Source organism: Balaenoptera acutorostrata, chromosome 10 (assembly GCF_949987535.1).
Source record: "Balaenoptera acutorostrata chromosome 10, mBalAcu1.1, whole genome shotgun sequence".
In the NCBI taxonomy this organism is placed as follows: Eukaryota; Metazoa; Chordata; class Mammalia; order Artiodactyla; family Balaenopteridae; genus Balaenoptera; species Balaenoptera acutorostrata.
The window spans coordinates 43,806,576-43,833,753 of NC_080073.1; the positions used below are offsets into that span (position 1 = coordinate 43,806,576).

Here is a 27,178-nt window from a genome sequence, read left to right on the forward strand (position 1 = left end):
TATCTAAATGTAGAAAGAAATATTATGACTTTCAGAAGGAAATACAGGAGAATATATTATGGAATGTTAGATAGCAGTAAAATATATATGAAATGGATACATACATACATAGTGTTCTTAAAAATTTTTTTCTTCCCTAGAAATTCTATAATTTTAGTTTGGTTTTTTTTTCCATCTAAGAGTTCTCTAAAAGAGGTTTTAAAAATTATCAAGTGGAAAGGTCTCTTTTTTTTTCTAATTTTGTTATTATTTTCTCATTTTATTGTAGTGTGATCAGAGAATATTTTCTTTATTATTTTACCTTTTGGATCTTGTTAAGGTTTTGTTGTTTAATATTGGTCAATTTGTACAGTTATTTTTCAGGGAATATAGTTTGAAAGATATTAATTAGATCTATCTTACTATGTTACTCCAGTTACCTGTATCTTTACATACTTTTGTATACATTTGATCTGTCATAGGGCTGAAAGAAATTAATTACATTTCACTATCCCTACAATATTCTTGTCTATTTTTGTCTATTTTATTCTTGTCTTGTATATAATTTTTGGTTTATAAACATTGTTGCCACATTATTTGTTGCAAAAATATACATTACTGTTTATGGATTATTTAGCATTACAAAGTGTCATTTTTGTCCTGTTTAATAATTTTTGGCCTAAATTCTACCTTCTCTGATGTTAAGATCATGCCTCCTGCTCTGTTTGTCGTTGCCTATATCCTTGCCCATTCTTTAATTTTGACCTTTCTGTATCACTTTGAGTGGTATATTTCTTAGTCAACGTAGAGTTCAATACTGCTTTGTTATATAACATGACTTTTTTTTTAAACAGATGAGTCAAATCCATTTATATTTATTGACATGATAGATTTATTTGATCTTTGTTTATATTACTTTGTGTTATGTTTTTTAAAATTTATTTATTTATTTTTGGCTGCATTGGGTCTTCATTGCTGCGTGCAGGCTTTCTCTAGTTGTGGCGAGCGGGAGCTACTCTTCGTTGCGGTGCGCGGGCTTCTCATTGCAGTGGCTTCTCTTGTTGCGGATCACGGGCTCTAGGCAAGCGGGCTTCAGTAGTTGCGGCTCGCGGGTTCTAGAGCGCAGGCTCAGTAGTTGTGGCGCACGAGCTTAATAGTTGCTCCATGGCATGTGGGATCTTCTCAGATGAGGGTTCGAACCTGTGTCTCCTGCATTGGCAGGCGGATTCTTAACCACTGTGCCACCAGGGAAGTCCTTGTGTTATGTTTTTAATAGTTTTTAAAATATTTCATTGTCTGATATTTTTTATTTGCTTTATTTTTTTCTGTATGATTCTGAATTTAGAAGAGTTTTTATTTTAGTTCTGGTATTGCCTTAAAATATACATTTATAATTATAATCAAAACCATGTAATACATTGCCTTTACTATGCTATCTCTTTAAATAATATCTCTTATTTCCATTAATTCTCTTTCCTTTTCCCTCTGTTTTATCCATCATCTGATTGTATTAATAATATCTTTTTCCTGCTTACCTTTGTACTGTTAAATGTAATTATTTTTCATTCCTTGATGTATCAACTTTAAAGAATACTCTTTAATTTCTTGCTACTATAGAAGCGACAATAAGTGAACATCCTCTGCTCCCATGTTCTTCCCTCTTTCTAGTCCCAGTTTTTGCTATTTGTACCATGTCAACATTTTCAGGGCCTCTGGAGTTTTAGGGGGTAAAATGCCTTGATCCTCATTTTTATCCCTCTCTGCAGGCACTGTCATTTAACAAGCCCCCATCTGCTGAGTCATTTACCATCCTCTACCCAATTGCGGTCTTCTGAGATTGTTTTGACATCTTTTGTCCTCTGTGCTTTCCTTTCTACTTCTCTTTGTTCTTGTATATTTATACTGTTCTTATTCCCATGCTGTCATTTCATTGGCATTTTGAGAGGGTTGGGGTAAAACATATTCATGCTATCTTCCATATTTAACCAGAATCCCCAAATAGCTCTTACTTTTGATAGAAAATGTTTTGCATTAGAAGTTAAAAAGAATAGAAATTTTACATGCTATATCATCTTAGTATATATATATGTGTGTGTATATATAGAGAGAGAGAGAGAAGAGAGAGAGAGAGAGAATAAACTACAATTCTAACAGCAATTTATCTATATAGTTACTGTCTTCTGACATATTTTTCAGTATTCTGTATTTAATGCAATGGTCATTTATTTTAAATTTACTTTGTTTTAAAGCTTTTCATTATGATATGTAACATACATAATGAAAATACACATGAAACAAAAATCAGTTGTAAAATGAATGCTTGTGTATTTGTCAGCTTAAGCTGCCATAACAAAATACCATAGGATTGAGTAGTTAAACAACAAATATTTATTTTCTCACAGTTCTAGGGGCTGGTGCCAGTGTGGTCAGGTTCTGGTGAGAGCCCTCTTCCTGGCTTGCTAACGGCTATTTCTGGCTGTGTCCTCACATGGTAGAGAGAGAGTTCTGGTGTCCACTCCTCTCTTATAAAGGTATCAGGTCTACTGGGTCACAGCTCTGCCCTTATGACCTTATTTAACCTTTATCACTTCCTTAAAGGCCCTTTCTCCTGTACAGTCACATGGGGGGCAATTAGGGCTTCAACACATGAATTTGGGGGGACACTATTCAGTCCAGAGTAGCTGTGTGACAACTAGTCATGTCACAAAATGGAACATTTTGAACACCCATAACCTCCTGCCCTAGAGGTTACTACTATCCTAATTTTTGGTATTTTTTTCTTGCCTTTTTAATTTATATTTTTACCTCCTGAGTATGCATTCCTAAACAAAATAGTTAAGTTTTGCTTGTTTTTGAATTTTCATATAAATGGAATTATATTTTTGTAATCTTTTGTGTCTGGCTTTTTTTGTTCAATATTATGTTCTTAAGACTCATTCTTGGTGTTGTGTGGAGGTATAGTTTATTCATATTCATTGCTATACATTATCCCCCTTTAAGAATATAACAGATATCTAATATATTCAAAAATCTATGGACATTTTGGTTGTTTCCCATTTTTGACTTTTATGGGGAATGTTCATGAACTTTTTGGAGCTGTATCCTGGTGCCCATAAGTACATATTTCTGTTGAGTGTATGTACCTAACAGTAAAATTAAAAGATCACAGTGTATGTGTGTTTTCACCTTTATTTGATAATATTCACTGCTTTCCAAAGAGGTTGTACAAATTTACATTCCCACCAGAAAGATATGAGTTTCTGTTGCTCCATATCTTTCTCAATATTTGGTACTGTCATGATTTAGAATTTTCCTCATCTGATGAGGGTATAATAATCTCTCAGTGTGATTTTATTCACATCTCCTTAAGAAAAAGGTTAAGAATATTTTCATATGTTTATTGACTATTTGGATTTCTACTTTTATGAAATATCTATTTAATTTTTTGCTCATTTTCCAGTTGGTTGCTCTGACACATTTCTAATCTATTTGTAGGGGCTCATTATTCTGGATGTAAACACTTTTGAGGTATATGTGTTGCAAATATCTTCTACTCAGTAGGCTTCCTTTTTCACTCTCATAAAGTTGTCTTCTGATGAACAGAAATTCTTAATTTTAACATCCTAAAATGTATCAGTGTTTTCCTCTGTGGTTAGTGCTTCTTATATCATATGTAATAAATCTTTCCCTAACCTGAGGTCATGAGACTTCTCTGTGGTTTTTGTTGTTTTTGCTTTTTTAGTTTTTTTTTTTAAACCTTCAAAAAGCTTGATGTCTTTGTCTTTCACAAAGAAATTTAGATCTTAATCCACCTAGAACTGATTTTTGTGTTTGGCGTAAAGTTGGATGTTCAATGTAATTTTTCTGCTGGGATTCCTAATTCTTCAGCATCATTTACTGAAGACTGCCCTTTCCCTGCTGTTTTGCAGTGCCACTTTTGTCACCAATTCAAGGTCTGTATGTGCATTGGCCTGTTTATGGGCCAACTATTCTGTTCCACTGGTCTGACTAATCTTACGCCAATGGCATACTGTTTCAATCATTAGAGCTTATAGTAAATCTTGATATCCAGTAGAGCACATTATTTTCTCCTACCTTGTTTTTCTGTCTCAAAAGTGCCTTGGCTATAATTGGCTCTTTGCATTTTCATATAAATCTTGGAGTCAGTTTGTCAAGTTATATTAAAAAAGCCTGTTGGGATTTTGATTGGAATCACGTTAAATTTATTAGTCATTTTGGGGAGCCTTACAATATTGTGACTGAATCTAAGAATACAATATATCTCTCCATGTATTGGGTTTTCTGTAATATTACTTAATATTTTTATAATTTTCTTTGTAGGGATTTTGCTCATACTTTGATAGTCTTATTTCTAGAAACTTGATATTTTTAACTGCCAGTGTAAATGGTATTCTTAAAAACTATTTTATTTTCTGTTTGTTGCTAGTATATATACAATTGATTTATGTATATTAATTTGTACCTAGCTACTTTTCTATACTCTCTTATTAATTCTAATAGTTTACCTCTAGATTACATTGGCTATTTTATGTACACAATTATATTATCTATAAATCACGGCATCTTTGGTACTTCTTTTCTTATTTTTTTCTTTGAATTTTATTTATTTATTTTTTTATACAGCAGGTTCTTATTACTTATCTATTTTATACATATTTCTTTTCTTATTCTTATACCTTTTATTTCTTTTCCTTGCTTTACTACACTGGCTAGGATCTCCTTTACAAAGCTGAATACAACTGATGTAACAGAGATCTTTGCTGTTTTTCCTTCTGATCTCAAAGAGAAAGCTTGCTGTGTTTCACAATTAAGTATGATGTTTACTCCTTTCTTTAAAGTGGTTACCCTTTATCAGAGTACAGCAATTCCCTTCTACTTCTACTTTTCTAAGAATTTTTAATCATAAACAGATATCAAACTTTATCAAATGACTTTTCAGCATCAATTAATATGACCACTTGATTTTTCTTCTTTAATTTATTAATAGAAATGGAACATATTTTCTATTGTAGCATGTATTAATTTATAGTCAGCAAAAGACAAAAATTAAAAAGTTGGAAAAAGAGAAAGCTCTACAAAGCTCCTGTTATTATACCAAAAATATGCCCTGCTTGAGCTGGGCAGGGGGCAACCGTCCCAGATGGGTTGGTGAAGAATGTTTTTGGAAAGGCCTCACAGTCTGAAACTACAGAGATTCTATCATTAACCCAGGGAGATAGAATAATCTCAGGAATTTTATGGTCACTTTGAGGTATACAAGCCAACAGCTTCATTCATGGGTTATTTTCGGAATATGTTCCAGGACCATTTGTTCTTAGTTCTGCATCTCTTTCTCTTTCTGAGTAGGACTTCCCTCAACTGCATTCAGGTGTGCACCTAACAGGTGAGTGTGTGGGGTGGGGGAGGCAGGGGGTTCATCTGCCCTGGCCACCCCAGACCAATGAAATCAGACCCTCTGGGGCTGTGACCCAGGCATCAATATTTTTTAAATCTCCCCAGGGGATTCCAATGGGCAGCCAAGGTTGAGAACCACTCATCTATAGCTCTTTGAAGCTGAATATCATATGTGTGTTTATGAAACGAAGTCCACAGAGAAGATATCTAAGCATTGCAAAGTCAGATAGGCAATAGGATTCTACATTACCCAAATGAGACCCAGCAGGATGAATAAGAGAAAAAAGTCACCCAGTGAAGGAATAGAAGGAGAGGACAGAAAGGAAAGGCACAAGAATGACGGCAAATCTACTCACTCCATTCTCTCTGGAAGTTCGGTTTGGGTCATGCCCACACAATTGACCAAAATAGTGATGGTTATAAATAAACTGAACCACCTGAGAGGCCTGTGTTAAGGAAAAGCTGAGAGTCACCACGTTTTCCTGAGGTCACCTGTGATCACCTTGATGCTGAATTGATTAAATCCATAACTCTTTCGCTAGGATCAACTTTATGTTCTTGTCACATAATAACAGCTGACACTGAGTGCCTACCCTCGGCTGAATACTTCATCCACATTATTTCTAATACAACTAACCTACAGGTGGATATTATTACCTACACTTTGGAGCTAAGCAAACAGGCTGACAAAGCTTAAATATTTTTCCAAGGTCATATAGCTAGTCAACCATGGCGCTGAGATGTGGACTCAGATTGTCTGAAAATAGAACCCTGAGCAAGATGAAAGGACACAGAATCCCTTTTCCAAAATGTCCTTCTGCCCTCACACCTGTATTTCACTATACAATATGGCCTGAAATTTCATCCTGCAAATGTCTTTTTTCCTAAAAGACAAGGAGAATGCAGTCGCGCCTCCCTTATCCATGGTTTCATTTTCTGCAGTTTCAGTTACCCGTGGTCAATGGTGGTCTGAAAATAAGCTTTAAATTATCCACCATTCTGAGTTAATGTGATGACATCTCAGCCTTCCCACTCCCTCCCACCAGGGATCCCCAACCATCAACATTGTTTGCTTCTGACACCCAACCATCGACGTTATCATGGCTCCATGATCCGGGGTCACCCAAAGCACATGCGCCTCCCTCTGACTTATCATCAGGAGGTCAATAGTAGCCTAATGTCCTGTCACAATGGCTACATCATTCACCTCACTTCGTCTCATCACGTGGGCATTTTATCATGTCACATCATCACAAGAAGAAGAGTGAATACAGTACAAAAAAGAGAGAGACCACATTCACCTAACTTTCATTACAGTATTTTGTTATAACTGTTCTATTTTATTACTGTTATTGTTAATCTCATATCTAATTTAATCTCTTGCTTAATTTATAAATCAAATTTTATCATAGGTAGGTATGTATAGGGAAAAACATATAGGGTTCAGTACTGTCTGTGGTTTCAGGCATCCACTGGGGGTCTTGGAACTTATCTCCCATGGATAAGGGGGGACTACTATACTCCTAGGAAGTTAGAGATAAGGGGAGGGCTACACGCTTTCATGGCAATCAGGTTCGTCAGATTGTTTTTCCAATTTAGCTGAGATCAGGCACACTAAGGAAATGGACATCTGGTAGGAATGGAGGCAGGCACAGTGGAGTAAAATGCCGGCTCAAGGAGAAGATTCCAAACAGGATTAGGCTGTTGAGGAGAACTCTGAATAGCAAGAGGGGAGAATCTTAAAGGAGAGGTTGGGGGCAAATGGATTACAAGAAGGGGATAGAGACACTGAAAAGTAAGGTGAGTGGAAGGGGGTAAATAGGTGGGGCAGAAATGTTGGTGGCTAAGTCCAAAGATAGATTTCCCCCATTGGACACTTTTCTGAATTCCTAACAATTACTTCCTAAAGAAAATGCCTGAAGATATAAGCTTGACCTACAGAGTGAACCACTCATCTTTCGTAATTTCAGTTTGAGCATAAGTATCTAAATCTATTTTAGTTTTCTGTAAACGCCTTTAATGTGCCCTGTTTTACAGTTACTTAGGAACCCATCTATTTTGAAAAGGGAAATTCTACTAATTAAACCATATTTTCCTGTTGACTTGCAATTAAATTAAGAAATGTGTTCAGGTGGGGGGGGAAATGTTAACCCAAGTATTAAATTAAAATCATATCTCCAACTCCACAAACCTTTAAAAGAATTATGATATATTCTGATAATATTACCTGTGAAAACATTCAGAGCAAATTTGATTAGAATTATAATTTTGGTGAAATATTAATAATAGGAGATTGACAATTCCATACCTTGAATAATATTTGGGGGGCTGGAGCTACCAAGTTCATGAGATTTAAATATATAAATGCAGACTTTTGTGAGAAGGAGACCCTTAACAGTTTTTCTGTCCAGCTGTGACTCCACCCAGCAATTATTTATTCATCAAATCTCAAGATAAAAAGAATATTTACTGGTTACTTGGTTCTTTAAAGGGATTTTATTTCTAATTAGTTGTTTCTTACTTAACTAGATGTAATTCAACCAGGATGGATGAAAAGGAGTTTGTATATTTGCTGTTTTTCCTTATTTATAATTTTTATGTAATTGTATATTTTTAAAAAAAACCTATGTAGAGATGACATACTTAGAGAAAAAATTACCCTAATTCATTTCCATTAACTGCCTACTTCCTTATTGCTGATACTGCCCTAAGCAGGACGCAGGCTGGACCTTTTAACTAGCTGTGTGACCTTGGGCAATTAATTTAATGCCTCTGAGTAACAGTTTCATCATATGTAAGATGGAGGTGCTAATCCCTTCTTCAAGGGTTTCTGTACCTATGACAGTGTTGATGCTTAGGAGGTATTTAGCAAATAGGAGCCTATTATTATTATTAAATACTCTTCTATAGCATTAGGAAAGCCGAGATTGAATTAAGAAAATATGATTCCCACTGGTTAGCCATAAAGGTAAAACATGTAAAGGGAAAATGTAATGTAGTGAGCTACCAGCTCACTGAGTGCTGTCCAGCAATCCAACAATCTACCCCAGAGTGCGAGGCGAGAGCTCTTTTACTAGACACCTGCTAAGAAGAGGCTGGCTACCATCTGCCAGGCAGCCGAGGCAAGGCTGGTCTTGCAAATTAACGTCCTAGAAGCCAAGGCTGAATTTGTTATTAGGAACTTCCAATTTGGACAGTCGCCAGGGAAGATCCTTGGAAACCAAGCCAAAGTCTCTTGTTTGTCCTAGTTTGGCTTGTCTTGAAAAAAAAAAGAAAAGTTCGAGGCAGCTTCTGAAGCTACATAAAGCAATTAATTTAATACAGACATTTGACCAACGTATTTCTAACCATTACTACGTTCCTCAATGGCATGAACCTCAGACTACTGACATTTTTAACCTGCCAGTAGTTTGGGGGTAACGTGCTGTAGGCAGTACCCCATTACCAGTGGGATCCCATTGAGACAATCTTCGCTCTGCCCGTTGCAGTCTGTTCTCTTTGCCTTCTCAAGAGTTGCTTTTTTGCCAAATAAGCAATCACTCTCCAGCATGGCTAGGACACAGAATATCAACCCACACCTATCATATTTGCCCAAAGAAGCCTAGGGACCCTCTTACTGGTTATTATGTGTGGGAAGAGCAGGCCACATATGATGAGAATGTACCTGGGTGTATCAGCAATCTCCCCTTTTCAAGTTGTGCATCCACACATGCGTCCAGACTGGTCTAGTTGAATCCCAGACCAGGTGTGGGTTGCATGAACACCTCCTCTGTCTTGGGACTGCTTTTGGGTGTTGAACACATTAAAACCACAAACTTTTTTTTTCAATTTGATGATCTCCTTGTTTTAGGATTCAATTGGAGGAAGGCTCTATTGTTAACCCCCAAAGAAGGTACCTCCTGGGCACCTCCTGATTCTAACATGTGGAAGGAACAACTGTGCAAAGGATATGAGTGGACAGACACTTTGATGGCTGTTCTTCTGATCAGGTTGAAAGGACTGAATAACCACAGGGCCCGAGTGGCACTAAACCGGGAAATGGTCCTCCCTTTGTTCAGCACCATAAATGTCTAAAACAAAACACAACATAAAGCTGATTCACTTTGTTGTACAACAGAAACTAACACAACATTGTAAAGCAATTATAATCCAATAAAGATGTAAAAAAAAAAAAACCACAACAGAGGGTGGATCTCCAGTGAGAAACATGCATCCTCCTCCAGCTTATGAGTTTGAGCATAAGTGAGATCATCTCAGGCTCAGGAGCAAGTAGGGCTCTGGGAACCACAGGTCAACGAGAGGCAAATGGAGGGGCAGAGAGTTAGGGAGGATCAGGGGCTAAAAGCCATATCCTCACCCTTCTAGCAAGACCCCAGGCCCCGCGGCTGACTGTGCATCAAGATGGGCCTCTGAGATTGCCCAGTGAACAGGCAGTTGACCCAGGGTTGGTGAGATGAATCATGCCCAGGGAGAGGATTCTGGTAGCAGGGGGGTGAAGTTCTGGTTGCATTTAATTCCTCTTCTGATTAGTGGATCATCCCTGGTCTGTGATGGTCCTTCTGTTCTCCACCTCCTAGGTCTCCCCTTTTAAACCCTCTACTGGTTCCCTCCTCTGAGCATTTTGGGGGATAACGGCTCTTGGCAGGTGAGAGGAGAGAGAAAGTCATTCCAGTGCCTTTTTTATTTTCTCTACAAACCATATTTGAGATGGCTGATTCCTGCCCCTCCCAACCCCCAAACATGCACACACCACTTTTTCAGCTGTATAGAACATCCAAGATAAAATACAAACAGGATAATTGTCATGAAACTGTTTAAACTGGTGGTTCTCAATCTTTGATTTTAGGACCCTTTTGTACTCTTGAAGATTACTGAGGACCTTAATGATCTCTTGTTTATACCTTTTTGCTTATACCATGTGTGTGTATGTATATATATGTGTGTATATATGCGTGTATATATGTTTGTACATATGTGTGTGTGTGTGTGTGTATATATATATATATATATACACACACACACACACACACATATATATATATAATATTAGAAATAAAAGAAGATACGACCTTTTAAAACACAGGAGTATACAAGCATACATTCCAGTAGCTGTTAGACAGATGTGATCCTCCATCAATAGCCTCTATGTTAACTACTGTATGTTCACAAAAGAATGTGAGTAAAAAAGACAAATGACATCTAAGTATTACTAAGAAATAGTTTTGAACTCCTGAACCCACTAAAAGGGTTTTGGGAACCCCAGGGGTTTTGAGATCATACTTTGAAGACCACTGGTTTAAATCATCCTGATTTTGGTTCCCCTTCCCTATTCTACCCTCCCCCCAGCCTCAAGATCTCTGCTCCCCACTTGCATAGAAAGCCAACACCTCTGGAGATCTGAGGCCAGAACTCATCCAAGGGAATAGCCAACTTCCTCTGAAAACTCCACAGCAGTTGTCACTGCTTTTTTTTTTTTTTTTTTTTTTGTCACTGCTTTTGAGGATTTGGATTTAATTAACCTCCACCATGAATACCATAGAGACTCAAAGAGAGTATTGAGGAGGTGAATTAGATATATTTTTCACTAACTGAGTCCAGCTGACAGCCACATCACTCAGGGTGCAGGAGGAATCCTGGGCTGGGTGGGACAGAGGTTTCCTCTCCCAGAGCTGAGAATGGCCATTCCGGCCAGTAGCCCTTACCCGGTGTGTGCTGTAGAAGGGGTCCAGATCCTCCAGTGGCTCCCCGAACAGCTCTGCTGGGAGCTCGCCATAGAACTTGGGCAGCTGGTTGCACGCTTTCAAGTCAAGCTGGGGCCGAGGCTTCTCTTCCTGGTCCTTCTGTTTCTTGGACTTCTCTTTGGTTTTCTTTGCCTCCTGCTTAGCAGCAATTCGTTTTTCAATCTCCACCAGAGACTCTGGGGTGAATCGATGGAAGTTGGTAGTTGCCAGAGACCCAAAGGGGAATTCCATCTTCTCATTCTTCTTCAGGAAGAATTTATACTCTTATGAGAGTGGACATAACCACAGAGAGGTAACAGCCTGCCCACTGGCTCTCTCCCTCCCAACTTGCTTGCTACAACTGCTTCCCCCACAACCCCCCCACCTCTCCAGTTCCTTTCTTAACTCACACTGAGCTCCCCCAGGACCCCACTGCCCTGCAGCATTCTCGAGGGAGACTGGTTAGTTCATCTTACTCCACGTACCTCAGGGTGGTATCTATGCTGTCCATGAGCTTCTAGTCTTTGTTCCGTCATCATTTTTGTACCCCCTGCCCCCAACCAGATCCAGCCATACTGCCCTCTCTCCTCATTTCTATGACCACTGAGTAGCAGGCACTCTCCTGCATTCATCAAAGACATTGGTTCATGATCTACTTTATCTAGGGTCTCCTCCTACTTTCTGATCACAACCTTTTATTTACTGACATTTTAAATGCTTCTCCCCCTCTCTGAACTCCATTTGGACTCCCCAGGCTGCTTTCTCTTTGTCCGTGGCTGAACACTTCTTTCCATATCCAGATCAGATCCTGTGGTCCACCATTTTGACCACTCCCTTGTCCTTATCCTAAATACCCAGCTTAGGTCAATCTAGATGAGTCTAACTCAGATTTCTCTGAATCTGTACTGTTGAGGGGTGATGAGGAACATCAATGCCACTTAGGAATCATATGGTTTCCCTAGGCAGCAGTTTCTTCTAGTCTGATATTTCAAATACTGTTTGTCTTTCCTGACTGCTATTCCCCATTTCCCCTTCCAGTAAGACAATGACCACATTGCTTACCTCACAAAGAAAACACAGTTCCTTCAACTTCATGCCCCCAAACCTCCAACTTACCTGCAATCTACACCCTTCTATCTTCCCTCCTCCTGTCACAACCAGGAGAACATCACCCCTCATTCTGGCTAAGGCCAATCTTTTCCTTCTGTTTTGGATCTTATCCCCTCACTACCTCATTTCTCTTTCCTGACTTGTCTGCTGGTTCCCTCCTATCAGCATTTAGAGATGCTCAAGTCTCCTTCAACTTTAAAAATTTTTACTTAGTACATAGCCCGTCCAGTTCTTCCCTCTTCTCTCCTCCCATTCTCTGCTGAGTTTCATAAAGGACTCATTTCCACTCTCTGTCTCTGGTCATTCTTCAGTTTTAGCAGCTTAACATCTGTGTCCACTATCTCACTAAAATGCCTCCTTGCAAGGGCAGCAGAGACCTTCTTGTGCCTAAATTCAGAGAGAACTCAGTTCTTACCTTGATGGGGTTATTGGTTATTTTGACTACTTCCTCCTTCTTGAAACACAGTCTCTCCTCAACTGCTCTGACACACTCAATCTCCTTTTCCTCACTTTCTCCCATGTGTGACTATGACTCTAGGGGCTCTAAATTATGTTTTTTAAAATTCTGCATAATGATAATAATAATAATAACATTGATAGCACTGATAATAACATTTACAGAGATTCACTATATTCCAGATTCTGGATTAAGCAATTTGCATGCATTAACATATTAACCATCACTGTACCCTATGAGGTATTATCTCTAATATATAAATGAGAAACTAGAGTGGCAAAGTTAACTTTCCCAAGATCACATAGCTAATAAGTGGCAGGACAGGTACTCTCAATCCCAGGTCTGTCTGACACCACCTCCTGAGAGCATCTCATCCATACTCATGGCTTCAGTTCTCATCTATATGCAGGTGACTCCTGAGTCTTTATCTCCAGATCTTATTATGCCCATGGGGATCAGACCCAAATTTGGCATCTCCACTTGAATGTCTACTGGGCACCTCAAACTCAACATGCCCTGAACTGTACTTATTACCATCTCTCCACCCCTTTCTAGTACCTGCCTCTCCTCTAAGACTCTCTCCCTCTGTGAATGGCCCCCAATAGCCTATTTCTGTGCTTGTCCATAACCTAGCTATCATCATGATGTCCTTTCTATTTCATTCCCACATCCAATAAGACATCCAGTGCTGTTGATTCCATCTCCTTAGTATCTTCTCTCCATGTCTCTTTAGCTTCTCCATCATACTGGTCGTTAAATCACTGTCATCCAGTGACCCCCTATGTATATTTGCTTCCCCTTTAGTCCTTTTTCATCTATTCTCCAACTGTAACCAAATGATCTTTCTAAAATGCAAATCTGGTTATATTATATTCTTATTTAAAATCCTTCTAAAGCTCCCCACAGCCCTCAAGATAACCCAAACTGTGTGCTTACCTCTCCAGCACTGTTTACCAGGCATACCATTTTTTTTAGTTTCTCCTTGAGTCTGACCCATTCTTTTCCATTTTAAGACCTTTCCATGTTCTATTTCCTTTGCCTGAAATTACTCCCTCACCTTGCTTTGCCTGATTAATCCCCTCTCATTCTTTAACTGTTGGTTTTCAGATAACTCCTCCATTTCTGACCCCATATGAAGTCTCTGTTAGGCTTCCCATTTTGTGCTGCTGTAACTCACTGCGTTTTCTCTATAAACCTCTGATTTGTAATTGCTGTTTTCTTTTCTACTTCTCTCACTAAATTGTAAGCTCAGTGAGGGAACACATTTATCCTGTTCAGCACTGATTCTCCAGGCCATAGCATAATGTCTGGCATTTAGTAAATACTCGGCAGATACTTGTTAAATGAATAGTGGTTTTGAGTTTTAGAAAAACAGGGAAGAGAAAGCACTGGTACTTGAACTGTGAGACCAGGGTGGGCAGAAACTGACCATATTCCAAGTTACTGGGGGAAAAATGTGGTTTCTGTTCACTAACAACTTAAGGCCAGTGTTCCTAAAATCCACCCTGATTTGGATAAAATTTGTTCTTCAAGGTGGAAGAAGAACAGTGAGAGCTGAAACCTGGAGGTCTATGGGGGTGAAGAGGTGTTGAACATTACAGTGATGCTATAGCCAGAAAAGAAGAAGAACAAACTCTGTCAGTGCCATAGAAGAGCAGGAAAAGAAGTTTTAAGAACTGCTGAGCCTTATGCTAGGGGTGGGAATGGTTTTAGTCATGGGGATTCAGGGGGAGCATGAGTAAGTACCATGGAGTGGAAAGGAGGTGACTAGATTGCTTGATTTGCTCAAAGAGAGTGGTTGGGTATGGGTGTAACTACAAACATGATTAAACTAGTTATGAGGGCTACCCAAAAAGTAGAACCATGATAATAAGCTGCTTCAGGTTCTGCTTCCATGACTTGGATGCCTGGTGGAACAGCAAGCATATTATCAGGATGTCACTAGGACTGAGAATGTGGTTGGACATTTCATGGGTGGATTGTGAATGTGACTAAGCTGGTGCTGAGAAACAGTAACCAAGCCATTGACACATCTGAGTGAAACTGTGTTGTGCATGGTGCTGAGAGTGTGGTTAGGCTCTTTAGTTAGTGTAATGAGCAACCTAGCTAGCTTTAGCACTAAGGATATATGCTAATGGGAATATGGAATTAACTGTCCCTGTTTTGAGGGATGTGGCCATATTAGTGAAGACTTAGAGCAGTCCCTATACTGTCAGCATTTTAGATAGTTGGTGATACTGATATGTGTCTATCTGAGCTGTCCATTGCCCTGAAAATTTTAATTGTTAGGCATCTGATTGGAGCAACAGGGAAACTGGACATGTGAGTAAGCTATCCAGAGAAGAGATAGAATTTGAAGTAGCGATGCCACTGGGAAAGTGCAATAAGCTGTTTCTGGTGATGAAAGTGAGACCACATTATCCATGCTCCTGCCCAGTAGTCAGAGACTGAGCCTCAGCCATCTGGGACAACAGAAAAATATCACTGAGTTGTCTTTGAAGTTGAATAGTCCTGAGTTGTCCCTGGTGCTAAAGGAATGGGGCTATGGGAATCTTTGCTGAGTATAATTTACCTCCGAATGATTCAGAGATAACAGCTAGCTGATCTGTTGTCCAGGGATGGAGTACAACAAAAAGTATTTACAGTGTGGAGAAAACGACATACACCATCAGTCGTTGCTGAAAGAGCAAGGCAAGGCCTAGTATGCCCTTGAGCTGTCCATGGTGCTGAACAAGAACTGTGGGGATGGGTGAGAACTGAGTGGGAATGGCTTTCTACCAGGCTTGGAGAGTAACTGCTGTAGGGCTCAATGAGTGTGTCAGGCTATAGTGCTGAGAATAATCAAATTCCTGTGGGAGATAAAGTGGAAGAAAGGAGTAATTCAAGGAAGAAAGAAATGTGAAAGTTTAGGAGAAAGTGCCTAACAAGCATATAATCAAAACATCTCTGCCCAACAGAACAGAGATCCAAATGAAGCTGAAGAGGAGAAAAATATTCTTTTCTTAAGGGTCTTTGTCTCACAACCCCAACCCATTGAAAACAGAATCAGAATGAAGGAAAATGTTTTTGTCAGTAAGGAAGAAATCAAGTTCCTCATCGCCTGATCTGGAGTGTTGTGGACCCAGAAACTCAGGATGGTGGATTGAGTCAGTTCTAGAGACTTCGAGTTATAATTAGTCAAACAAAAACAAAACAGAGAGATAGTGTGGTTTTGTTAAAATAGCATTGGAATTGGAGAAAGGAAGCTTGGGTTCTGACACTAACTAGGTTTTTTTGAATTGTCTTACCGTCATTTCTATGATTTGTGAACTGGAGATGCTAACATCTGCCCTGCTAATCTGACACTGCTGTTGGGAGAATCGAGTAATGTATGTGAAAGCATTTTGTAAGCTAAGTGCTGTGCAAAGGCACAATGTAACTTTAAAATTTCCCATTACACATGTGAGTTAATAGCCAATAGCCATTTAGTCTATTTCAATTCTATACCACTAGTTCTCAGCATACAAACTAAATAAACATTTGAGATCATTTACAATTAAACACAATATTAAAAACTCATAATGTTTCCACTTTATTTCTCCATCCCCCACCTTTAGTGTATGAATACTTTTGAATATGGTTCAGCTGCCCAAAATAAAAGTGTTTATTTAATGAGATAATACAAATTACAGTATACTCAAGAATTTGAAGGGAATTCATGCTGTGGATAAGAGTTTTTATTAAAAACATATAGAATCTTTCTTCTTTCTCCTACGCCTATTACCCTCCCCAACAGAATTCCTATCCTCTTCAACAGGTCCCTATCAGAGTATATCACTAACAGACCTTCAGAATTCTTCGGTGAGGGAGGCTGACAAGCACTGTGAGTTCTTATAGTTTTTAAAACATGACCAGGTATATTTAAGTAAGCTAGAGATTTCATGAGTGCTGGTGTCTTATGAATCTGGAAGTAATGCCATGGCTTTGACTCATTTTGAGGGTGATCTTGTGAGGAAACTAAGGTTTTGTCTAGTTAAGGACAGGTTGACTTTGCAGTAAGAAACATCAGAATTGGGTTTGATCATGCACCTGGCAGAAGTATTTCTCCCTGACATGATTGATGTGTTCAGTTTCCTTCTGGATGCAACTTCTATAAGAGGATTGCCTTTCATATTTATTTTGCTTCTTGACTCTCTAGGGAATGAGGCAACAGATCTGTGTTCTCTTGGCTACAGTCAAATACGAACATGGCCTTGTGCCTTTAAGGTTCAGAGGTTCTCTTCAAACTGCCATAGCCTGGAAGTGTTCAGCTGAGCTGCTGGAGGTTGCAGGGTGAGTCAGGAAGACTTAGCTCTTTCTCATTTTGTCAAATATTCAGAAATTCTTCCATTCTCAGTAATTGCTAAAGGCTTAATGTGCATTTAGCTCTTTGAGGTGTTGTGGAAGATGAGGTGGTGCAGGGGAAAGAGCACTGGGCCAAAAGTTAGAAGACTGGAACTGCAGCCACAGGTCTATAATAAACCTTGCTCAGTCATTGCGTATTATCTTTCTCTGGATTTCAGTTTTCTCACCTGTACAATGAGGAAATTGGTCTAGGTATACACTGAGGCCCTTCCATCTTGACAAAAAGCCATGTTTCTTGCTCTGGGGGCCTTTGAGACTTCTCAGGGAGAAAAGAATCCTAACAATTAGGAAATAATTGGAAAAAAATAAGGGCTAAATTATGTGGTTCTGACCATGGAGTTTTTAGCCATAAAGACAAGTGCCTGAAGGTTTTGAAGAAGAGCAGGACCAACCTAGATGAGAGAAACTGGTGAAGGCTTACTGTTTTTAGAGTGTTTTTATGACTGTTATGTATCATAATACGAATGTCACATACTCTAGCTGGGAGAGGCACAAGTGCACTGTGGGCTAAGAGACCCTAAAGAATATGCAAATTCACACCCAGGCTGATGGCTCCCACTGGAGTATTTTCTCTCTGTCTGGCCTTGGTTGAACACCTCCTGAAAGCAGTGGCACCTATATGAGGCCCCTTTCCATGAGGCAATTCTATGGCTGTTAATCTTCTTCTTAAACATTAATTATTTTAGAGTCAAACATGTTTCTCATGAATAAAAATCCCCCTTTTTCTTTGCTAGGTTTCTAAAGAAAATATATGCAAATTCTGACAGGTAGAAATGGGTTTTGGACAAGTTTCTAAGGCAAGAGCACTGTGAATATTATGTAAATGCCAACCAATATAATGTAGCCCATCAGTTTATTCCAGGGAAGCAAAAGGTACTCAGAAAGTCTGGTGCTGCTGTGTGGCTATTGGCATTGAAGGAATCTTTTTTCCACAAATCACATTCTGATTTGGTTCTCAAATTCTGCTTTCAAATGGCAAATTCTGACAAAAACAGTGTGTCTCCTTTTAGGCCACTGATTAAATGTCACTTCCTCAGGGAGGCCTTCCTTGATCTTGCCTTTCTAAATTAGGTACCTTCAAGATGATGTCCCAAAGAATCCTTTCCTTTCCTGACACTTATCACAGTTTATAATTAAGTTTATTTGTGTGTTTGTTTAATACCTGTCTGCCTCAGTCAATTGTAAGTCCTGTGAGGGCAGAAACAAATTTATTCTGTCCAGAGCTCTGTGGCCCCCAGTGCCTGGCACAGTGTAAAGCATGAAGTACTGTCACTGGGTAAAAATGGGGTCTCAGTGAAATTGTCACATTTTAAAACGTATATGGCGCATGCTTAGTGTTTCAGATCTTTAAAATGCACTATGTGATTTCATCTAATATTTGATTTCTCTAAAATTTTTTAACACATTTTTACCTCTCCCTCAATATAATGAAATATTTTCCATTGGTTAAGAAACCGGTATGTAGAGAGGCAACGTGTAATGGTTAAGTTCTTGGATTCTGGAGCCAGACTATCTGGGTTTAAATGCCTACTCTGCAAAATTACTAGCTGTGGGACCTTGGGAAGTTTACTTAACTCCTCTCTCCTCAGTTTTCTCATCTATAAAGCAGGCATAATAAGAGCACTAAGAGGTTATCACGAGAATTAAATAAGTGCTTAGAACAACGCTTATCTATAGTGCTTAGAGCAATGACTAGAACATATATTAAGGAAACATATATTAAGTTTGCTGTTAACATTAGTATTCCCCAAGGGAACATAATTATTAAGTAGTTGACCCAGAAGTGCTACCCAATCCATCTGATTTCATGTCAAACCTTATAATCTCCCTGAAGGACAACGGTCTCTAGATGACAGGTAAAGACTCTGACACCCAGGTGGATAATGGATCTTGCCCAAGTCCTCCAACTAGAAAGAGGCAGAGCTGGGACAACAACCCAGATATCCATCAATCATGCTGTCAGTTTCCCCAGGATTCCCTTTATCCTGCCCTCATACTGATGTTCCACAGAGCCAGAACTGGAATAGATGGGAGCAGGAGATATAGTGCAGTGTCTGGATGAGCACTGAACCAGTGGGCCAACCAGGAAATTCCAAGCTGACCCCATTATTAACCCATTTCTCCAGATAAGGCACTGAAGCCTTGAGGCTGACATAGCCAAGGTCAGAGCCTATTGGTGACCTAAGTCATTATTCTTATCTGTTCTGTCCAGAAGGTGAAGAATAAAAATATTAACACTGATTCTTTGGGGGGATTATTTTTGGTGATTTCTTTAAAATGGAGGGGTAATATATACATACACAAAGTAAATAAGAGGCACTCATCTTAACTTTACAGTTTGATGCTTTTTTTTTAACATATGCAAACACCTGTGTAACTAGTACCAAGACCAAGATATACACATTTCCTGCACCCCAGAAGACTCCCCCGTGTAACCACTACTCTGACTTCTGTCATCAGAGTTGGCACTTTCTAGGTTTCTCTGATTCTTTGCCTATGTCTCCTTGCTGCACCCCTCCCTCCTCTGTGCACAGTAAACCCCCCTTCTCCAGCTATCTAAAGCCCACCCACTATTCAAGGCCTTCCTCTGCCTGAAGCATCCCTAATTTGTCCTGCCTGTCAACTCTGTGAGCCCCTCAAACAATAATAATAGTAATAATAATAATAATAATAATAATGCCACGACTCACTCCATCTCCTTTCCCCTAGGACTGTGTCTAATGTAAGGTCAAGGTCACATCTGCTGTTGCATCCATGCTGGGCTTTGAGTGCCTTGGCCCCTCCCTACAGAATGTGAACAAAGCATCTCCAAGAGGGCTCCCCTCTTGTCACCTAGAAGCCAGTCAGTGCCACGTGGCAGGGGGAATACCTCACAACATGGGTCCCTGCTTCTTGTGCCAGTAACCAGCTATGTGACCTTAAATAATGGGGGGGCTTTAAGAATAAGTCACTAAAACTGAAATTCCAGGTCTCAGTTTCTTTATAAAATGAGGGCATTGGACTAAATAATACTAGGAATAGTAGCTAATAGGCTGGGCTAAGTCCTTTATACATACCACTGTTTAAAATTCTCAATCATCTTGTGAAATAGGTATTATTATGGCCATTTCACGGTTGAGGAAACAAAAGGAAGGGGGAGAGTTGCCTGATGTGCTAATAAATAGCAAAGCTGGGACACTACCCAAGGTCCAGCTCCGTCAGCAGGCCTGTGCTCTTAGCCACTGTTCTCTCTACCTGCCTGTGGTCACTGTGACCTCTTCCTGCTCTTCCGATCCAGTTCATGAAACAAGACTCTAGTCCTCTCTGGAACACCAGGGGAAAGCATGACAATGAATAGCAAGGAAAGAAGAGTGACCATGGGGGTCTAATGAGCAAGATGGACCACAGTGACATCTTGCCCAAGGACAAAGAGTTCTAAGGTCCCAGAATTAATACCAGCAGGCAAGGGAGAGAACACATTTGCTTGAAGCAGGAAGGTGAGAAAAGGTGCTATTGTATTTGAATCTTCTTCCCATATGATCCAGAACCCCAAGCCATGACTTTTATTCAGGAAGCCCTTACTGAGCTGTTAGTGTGTACAAAGTTGTGATGGCGGTATACAAATCAAGGATGCTGAGATCCTGCCATTCAGAAACTCACACTCTGGTGGGCGCTGTAATAGGGGACATACACCATACAAAGAAACATAAATGAAACAGTGAGGCAGAAGCAGAGAAGGGGAAAGAGGGCCTTAGGGGAGAATGAGGTCTATCTAGAACTTTGAAGGACAGGTAAGATCTGGGCAGGAACTGATTATGCAGAAAGGGCAAGCCCTCTAATAAGCAATGTACCAGAAAGGGCACAGCAATTGCAGAGGAGGAAGGGATATTGTTTCTTTCATGGGCCCAGGAGGCATGGACTCCAAGCTCATGGTATTGGTTTGTATGTGGGACCCAGGACAGGTCTGTTCTGGGGTGGAGCGGGTGCTAATGGGTACCATGGGGCTGCTGCTCATAAAAAAGCTGATGTCTCAGGAGCCTTTTTGCGTGTTTGGGCTCTGACACAAGGGAATGCATGCCCAGAGTCAGTGATCAGTGTTTTTTCTCCTCCTAGAACAGCATTTCTTTGGCAATATTTGTTTGTGAAAGACTCTTTATCCACCATTTACCATTACAGACCCTTCTCTTTTTCCATTTCCTTCTGATGATGATTTTCTTAAAACCATCCTTGCAAAGATCCACTTTTATGCCTGGGGCAAAAAAAAATGCTGATGTTTCACATTAAATGCTTGTTCATTACTATTATTATTATCATCATTATTATTATTATCACCATTATTTGATTGCTAAGTGAGTGGATAGGAAATCCGTAAACTACTTTTTAAGACCACTCTAAAATCCTCCTAGCATTTGAAACCAACTTTCTGCTATTTCAAAACAAATTCTTCCATCAAACTGAAAGCAATTCATTTCGCGCCGTCATTTTCTCCTTCCTCCCATGCCATGCGGCTGGAAAGCTCAACCTTTAGGCTGCTGTTACTCAAAATACATATGTGGGATTGCTTCTACCTGCTGCATTTTGCAAGTCCAGGAAAGCCAACTCAAACTACATTTAACAATCATAGCAGATTTTTCTCTCTTTTTCTGGCACTGATCCAATCAGGTAATCTCAAAGAGCAAATCATGATCAAGAATCAAATGTACACTAAGTGCCCTTGAACTATGGGAGGAAAAAAAGCCAAAGAAAGCCAGAACCATAACTTCTAAATGGGTCATTCTTCTGGATTGCAGATTCGGGGCTAAAAACGAAGTAGAGGTGGCTTTGGTTCGACCTGTTGTCAGCTTTCTGAACATGTATGAATTCTCCCTGAAGCTTGGAAAACACTCTTGGTCACCTGGGTTTGTCTTTTTTCACCACAATCTTAAAACAAGCATTCCTCAACCTTGTTGCCCATCAGAATGTTCTGGAGAGCACTGAAAAAATTATAGATTCTTAGCAATCACTCCTAGACCTTCAGATTCAGTAGGCCTTGAGTGGGTCCCAGGAGTCCACTTCTAAAAAGTTCTCCCGGTTATTCTGACTTGTGACCAAGAGTGGAAACCACTGCTTTTAACCTTACTCGTATTTCTCTAACAAGAGGACTTGTTGCCTAAAGTTTGAGGCAAAGCTTATCTCTGAGGAAGTGTATCACCTCCTACCCAAAGACCATGCATTCTCTGCTTTCTATGTCTATTCTTATTTAAATTTTCGTCAATACTACTAGGATATTTGTCCTCTGTTACCACAGCTTTGGTAAAATTTCTGAAATTACACTGGCTAATAAAACATCTCTTTATATCAATATGACTCTTTGAAGAGCATAAGCTTGACGTTAATGTGGCATATATATTTGATAGTTTTTGGATTTAGCCATATTTTTTCCCTGATTCTTCAGAGGAAGGGAAGCAGCGGAGTCTTCTACACAAACAGATTAATTTTAACTATTTTCTAAGAACTATGGGTGTTTGGGGAAGGTCATGTATTCAAACAGCCTACAAAACATGCTTCATTTTTGGATCACGGACAAAACCTGTAATTCTTCCCATATCACCCCAAACAAATCTTTATACCATTAGCCAGAGACAGGCCCCCGAGTCCCACAGTCATACCTTTGCTGCTCAATCTTGATTGTCTTCTAGGTGAGAGGTCGCCTCTTCTACCCCAGATCGCCTCCACTGGAAACCATGAGCTCCTGGAACATACGTTCAGCTTAACATCAAGCATGGTAAGAAGACACTGACCAACGTCTGTTCTGCCAGGAGGCTATGAGCGACTCTGGGAGGGGAGGCAAGTCCAGGACCCCCAGTTTTGCGAAGACTTACACTTGTTTGTCCTCAGGGAGGTGGTTCAGCCTATCTGCTGGGAACTTCACTGTCGTTCAACGGGAAGTGCAAGGAATCCTGCTTTCTTGGGTGTCATTCCCTTTTCCCGTCACGAGATCCACCCTGGTTGCTGGTGCTCCAGATAGTGTTCTCCTTGGATGGAAGCAGGGCGTGGGGAGGGGGTGGGGAAGCTTATGTGTGATTAGATGGTAAAGTAACAAATGTGATTTTAAACGATCTCATGGGAAATGCTGAAACCTGAGGAAGCAAAGAAGCTGCACTTTAGATCACAGTGCCTCTGGCGTCCACAATAGCCGCCCAGGCTGGAGCAAGGCTGCCTCGAACAGCCGGACAGGCAACTCCCCACCATTGACCCCAGAGAGCAGGGCTGCACGGATTCACAGGGTGTCTTCCTTGTCTCTACATTCTGCCTCCAGAACAAACACTCACATTTATTAAAATGTTTTTGTTCCCCTTCCCCAACTAAAACTTTAAATTTTTATTTTTTGTATTTTGAAAATATTTAATTGAAAAATGTATTTGAGTAATTTTCCCATTCTTCATGTATACTTAGAAATAGATCAGGTCTTATGAAAGAACAGTTTGAAATGATATTACCAAAAAAGGCCTAAGACCTCAGATTTGGTAAAAGAAAAGAGCAGGAGAAAATAACCTGTCCACATGGCCATGGACCAAGAGGGAGGGGGGAGTGAAGCCGAGGGGTCCCAGCCCACCCCGACTGCTCTGAGGCTGCCTGGTTCACCCTGGGCTGGCGTGAGAGTCATTCCTCAAGGCCAGTTTATACTGCAAGAAACTGGCTGGATGTTTTATTGCATTATAACTTCATTTACACAAAATTTCCCAAATCAAACAAAAAACGGCTTTTTCAGGTCTGGATTCAGTTCTTATGAAGTGCTGGTCTCCTCCCTGCAGGAACCAAAACTTTCAAAGGGACAGGCCAAGAAAGGCCGACACCCCTGCTCTAAGGCATAGCTTGTAGAAAGGCTGGAGGCTAGAGGGTTTGGGCATCACAACAGCTCCGTGGGTGTAGGGAAGGAGGATGGCACTTCTTCTGCCCCTGGCAACCTCTTCAAGATGCTTCTCCTGTGGTCCACCCAGGCAATGGCATCTGAACTGCCTGAACTGCCTCAAAAGATGAAACTTCCAAAGTATTTATGGGTCGAATGACATGATGTCATTCGACCCATAAATGTCTGGGATTTACTGCAAAAGAACCCAAGAGGGGAAGGGTGAAGATGAAACAAGATTGACCATGAGTAGATAATTGTGGAATTGGGGTAGGTAAGAATTTAGTACACTATTCTCTCCAGTTTGGTGTATGCTTGAATCTCTATGACAAAAAGTTTTTAAGAAGCAGACTCAAAGATATAGAGTAGCTACCAGTGGGAAGAGGGAAGGAGAGAGGGGCAATATAGGGGTAAGGGATTAGAAGTACAAACTATTTGTATAAAATAAGTTACAAGGATATAATGTACAACACAGGGAATATAGCCAACATTTTATAATAACTATAAATGGAGTATAACTTTAAAAATTGTGAATCACTATACTGTACACCATACATCAACTATACCTCAATAAAAATTTTTTTTACGTTTTAAAACATGTTCATACAAAGGCATTAAAACAGGCTGTTATATTTTATGAAAATATAAAACTATTCTAGCTATCTGCAGAGAATACTGTCTGGGAGGTAAGACACCAAAAGTTTATGTGTTTGTATGTATACTGTAGAATTATAAGTAATTTTTCTTTTTTCCTTTTTTTTTTTTAACTCTCTTTGTATTAAAATTTTTTTTCTACAACAAACACGGTACAGCCAATATTTGAGGACCATGGTTAGGGCTCCATCTCCCAGGATCTCTGTTTTGCAAGTCCTGCTCTGGTGAGTAAGAGGGAGTGGCTGGGAGTGCTGGCTGGGAGCAGGGAGTCCTTTCATTCAGGACTGAGCACCATTATCACCACGTGACAGAATCTGCACCGCAAGAAAAGGGTTGCTCTCTGCTTTTAGAAATCACCCTTTTCCCACTTTCTTTCCTCCTCCCAGCTGATAGCCCGGGCTTCAGAATTCTCAGAAGCGGCATCGTCTGGGGAAACAGCTCTGGGTTGATATGAGGGAAGGTGGGCTCTGCTGCTGGTACGTTTGTGTCCTTGGTCAAGTCATCCAATTTCTCTGCACCTTGTTTTTCCCACTGCCACTCCACCACTCTCCAACACACTCTCCACACAGCACCTGGGATGTTCTTTATAATAGAATCTGATCAGAAAACACCTCTGCCAAAAACCCCTTGTCTGCCCACCGCTGTTACAAGGAAGTCCCAGATACTAGAAGTAGCTAGTGAGCTCTCATGATCTCTTAGCCTCAGGGTGACAATCCACCACCTCACCCCCATTTCCATGCCCCAGTGATACTGGGCCACTTAACAGATGCTTGAACACACCACACTGTCTTCCAACTTGGAGACTCTGCAGATGTTCTTATTTTCTTATATATTTCCTCCCCTTCCCTTCATTTACTCATTTCTAGTGATCCTTCTTCCTCAGACTGAATATTCCTCACTTGAGAATACATTCCCTGACTCTCCAAACCAAACTCATGTTATACCCTCATATGAAGTTTTTCATTCACTCAACACATATTTATTGAGTACCAACTAAGTGCCAAGGGCGCACAGTCTAATGGGGAGACAGACATCGAACACATAATTCTGAAAATGACCACGATAATGTGCCTTGTGAGGACGTATCCCATGAAAATACAAATTCAGACAGACAGCGATCAGTGATTGGCTCCCCTCCTTGGCGGCTGGCTTACCCTGGTCACTTGGTGAGACGTGATAATGCAACACACATTCTACATGACAGAACTTTTTGGGCCACGCTTAAGGCCTGATGACAGGATTTTACTCTGTGACCAATTTATATCACTGAGAATATAAAGCATTTCTTCAAGTCATTTGTTCAATACCTATCTGCCCTCATTCTGTATTTACTTATTTTACTAGTGCTTCAAAAGAACCTATGATGTGTCTTTGTTGAGTGCTAAGCTTATAGAAATGAAAAGATGAAGTTCGGCTCCCATGGAGCTTACATTCTAAATTGGGGGGAGGGGGGCGCAGAAAATAAGAAGCTAAGAAATTAGTGAATGCATTATGTTATGTGATTTTAAAATTTTTTAAATTGAAGTATAGTTAATTTACAATGTTGTGTTAGTTTCAAGTGCACAGCAAAGTGATTCCATTATACATATATATATATATTCTTTTTCAGATTCTTTTCCATTTTAGGTTATTACAAGATATTGAGTATAGTCCCCTGTGCTATACAGTAGGTCCTTGTTTACCTATTTCATATATGGTAGTGTGTATATGTTAATCCCAAATTCCTAGTTTCTCCCCCCACCCCACCTTTCCCCTTTGTTAACCATAAGTTTGTTTTCTATGCCTGTGAGTCTGTTTCTGTTTTGTAAATAAGTTCATTTGTATCATTTTTTTGGATTCCACATATAAGTGATATAATATGGTATTTGTCTTTCTCTGTCTGACTTACTTAATAGTTGCACCCATGTTGCTGCAAATAGAATTATTTCCTTCTTCTTTATGGCTAATATTCCATAGTATATATACACCATGTCTTCTTTATCCATTTATCTGCCGATGGACATTTAGGTTGTTTCCATGTCTTGGCTATTGTAAACAGTGCTGCTTTGAACATTGCAGTGCATGTATGTGATGTGATTTACAATAGAAATATATATTTGATCTTCATCTCCCTGTTTCTGGCACAGAGCTCCTGAAACCCTTGAAATTTCCTAAGTGATGAGAGCCATAAAGGTGTCTCTTGCTATGTTAATGAGGTGACTTTTGGAGTGCACCTAAGGCTGCGGCTGGTTGCCGGGAGAACCATCTATGTATCAGAGGATTGGAACTTTTGATCTCACCCCTTAACCTGTGGGGAGGGAAGCAGGCTGGAGATTGAATCAGTCCCCAGTGGCCAATGACTTAATCAACAGTGCCTCTGTAATGAAGCCTCCATAAAAATCCAAAAGGATGGGGTGGGTTTGGAGAGCTTCTTTGTTGGTGAACACATGGAGATTTGGGAGAGTGGGGCTGGGAGAGGGCATGGAATCTCCGTGCCCCTTCCCCATACCCTGCCTTGGGTATCTCTTCCATCTGGCTGTTCCTGAGTTATATCCTTTCATAATAAACCTGTGATCTCATGAGCAAATGGGTTCCCTGAGTTCTGTGAGCCAT

General features: G+C 40.0%; 1 protein-coding gene across 3 annotated transcripts in view; it reads right to left on the minus strand.

Moving 5' to 3' along the window:
- SCN10A (sodium voltage-gated channel alpha subunit 10) overlaps positions 1–11,366 on the minus strand; it is a 74,803-nt gene extending 63,437 nt beyond the window's left edge. For all 3 annotated transcript variants that reach the window (XM_028168854.2, XM_028168853.2, XM_007191455.2), the window contains exons 1-3: positions 11,097–11,366; positions 9,337–9,464; positions 5,751–5,831 (exon numbers count right to left, since the gene is read on the minus strand). In XM_028168854.2, the coding sequence (XP_028024655.2) occupies positions 5,751–5,831; positions 9,337–9,464; positions 11,097–11,366 (479 nt within the window). The remainder of the gene's footprint in view (positions 1–5,750; positions 5,832–9,336; positions 9,465–11,096) is intronic.
- Positions 11,367–27,178: the final 15,812 nt, after the last annotated feature.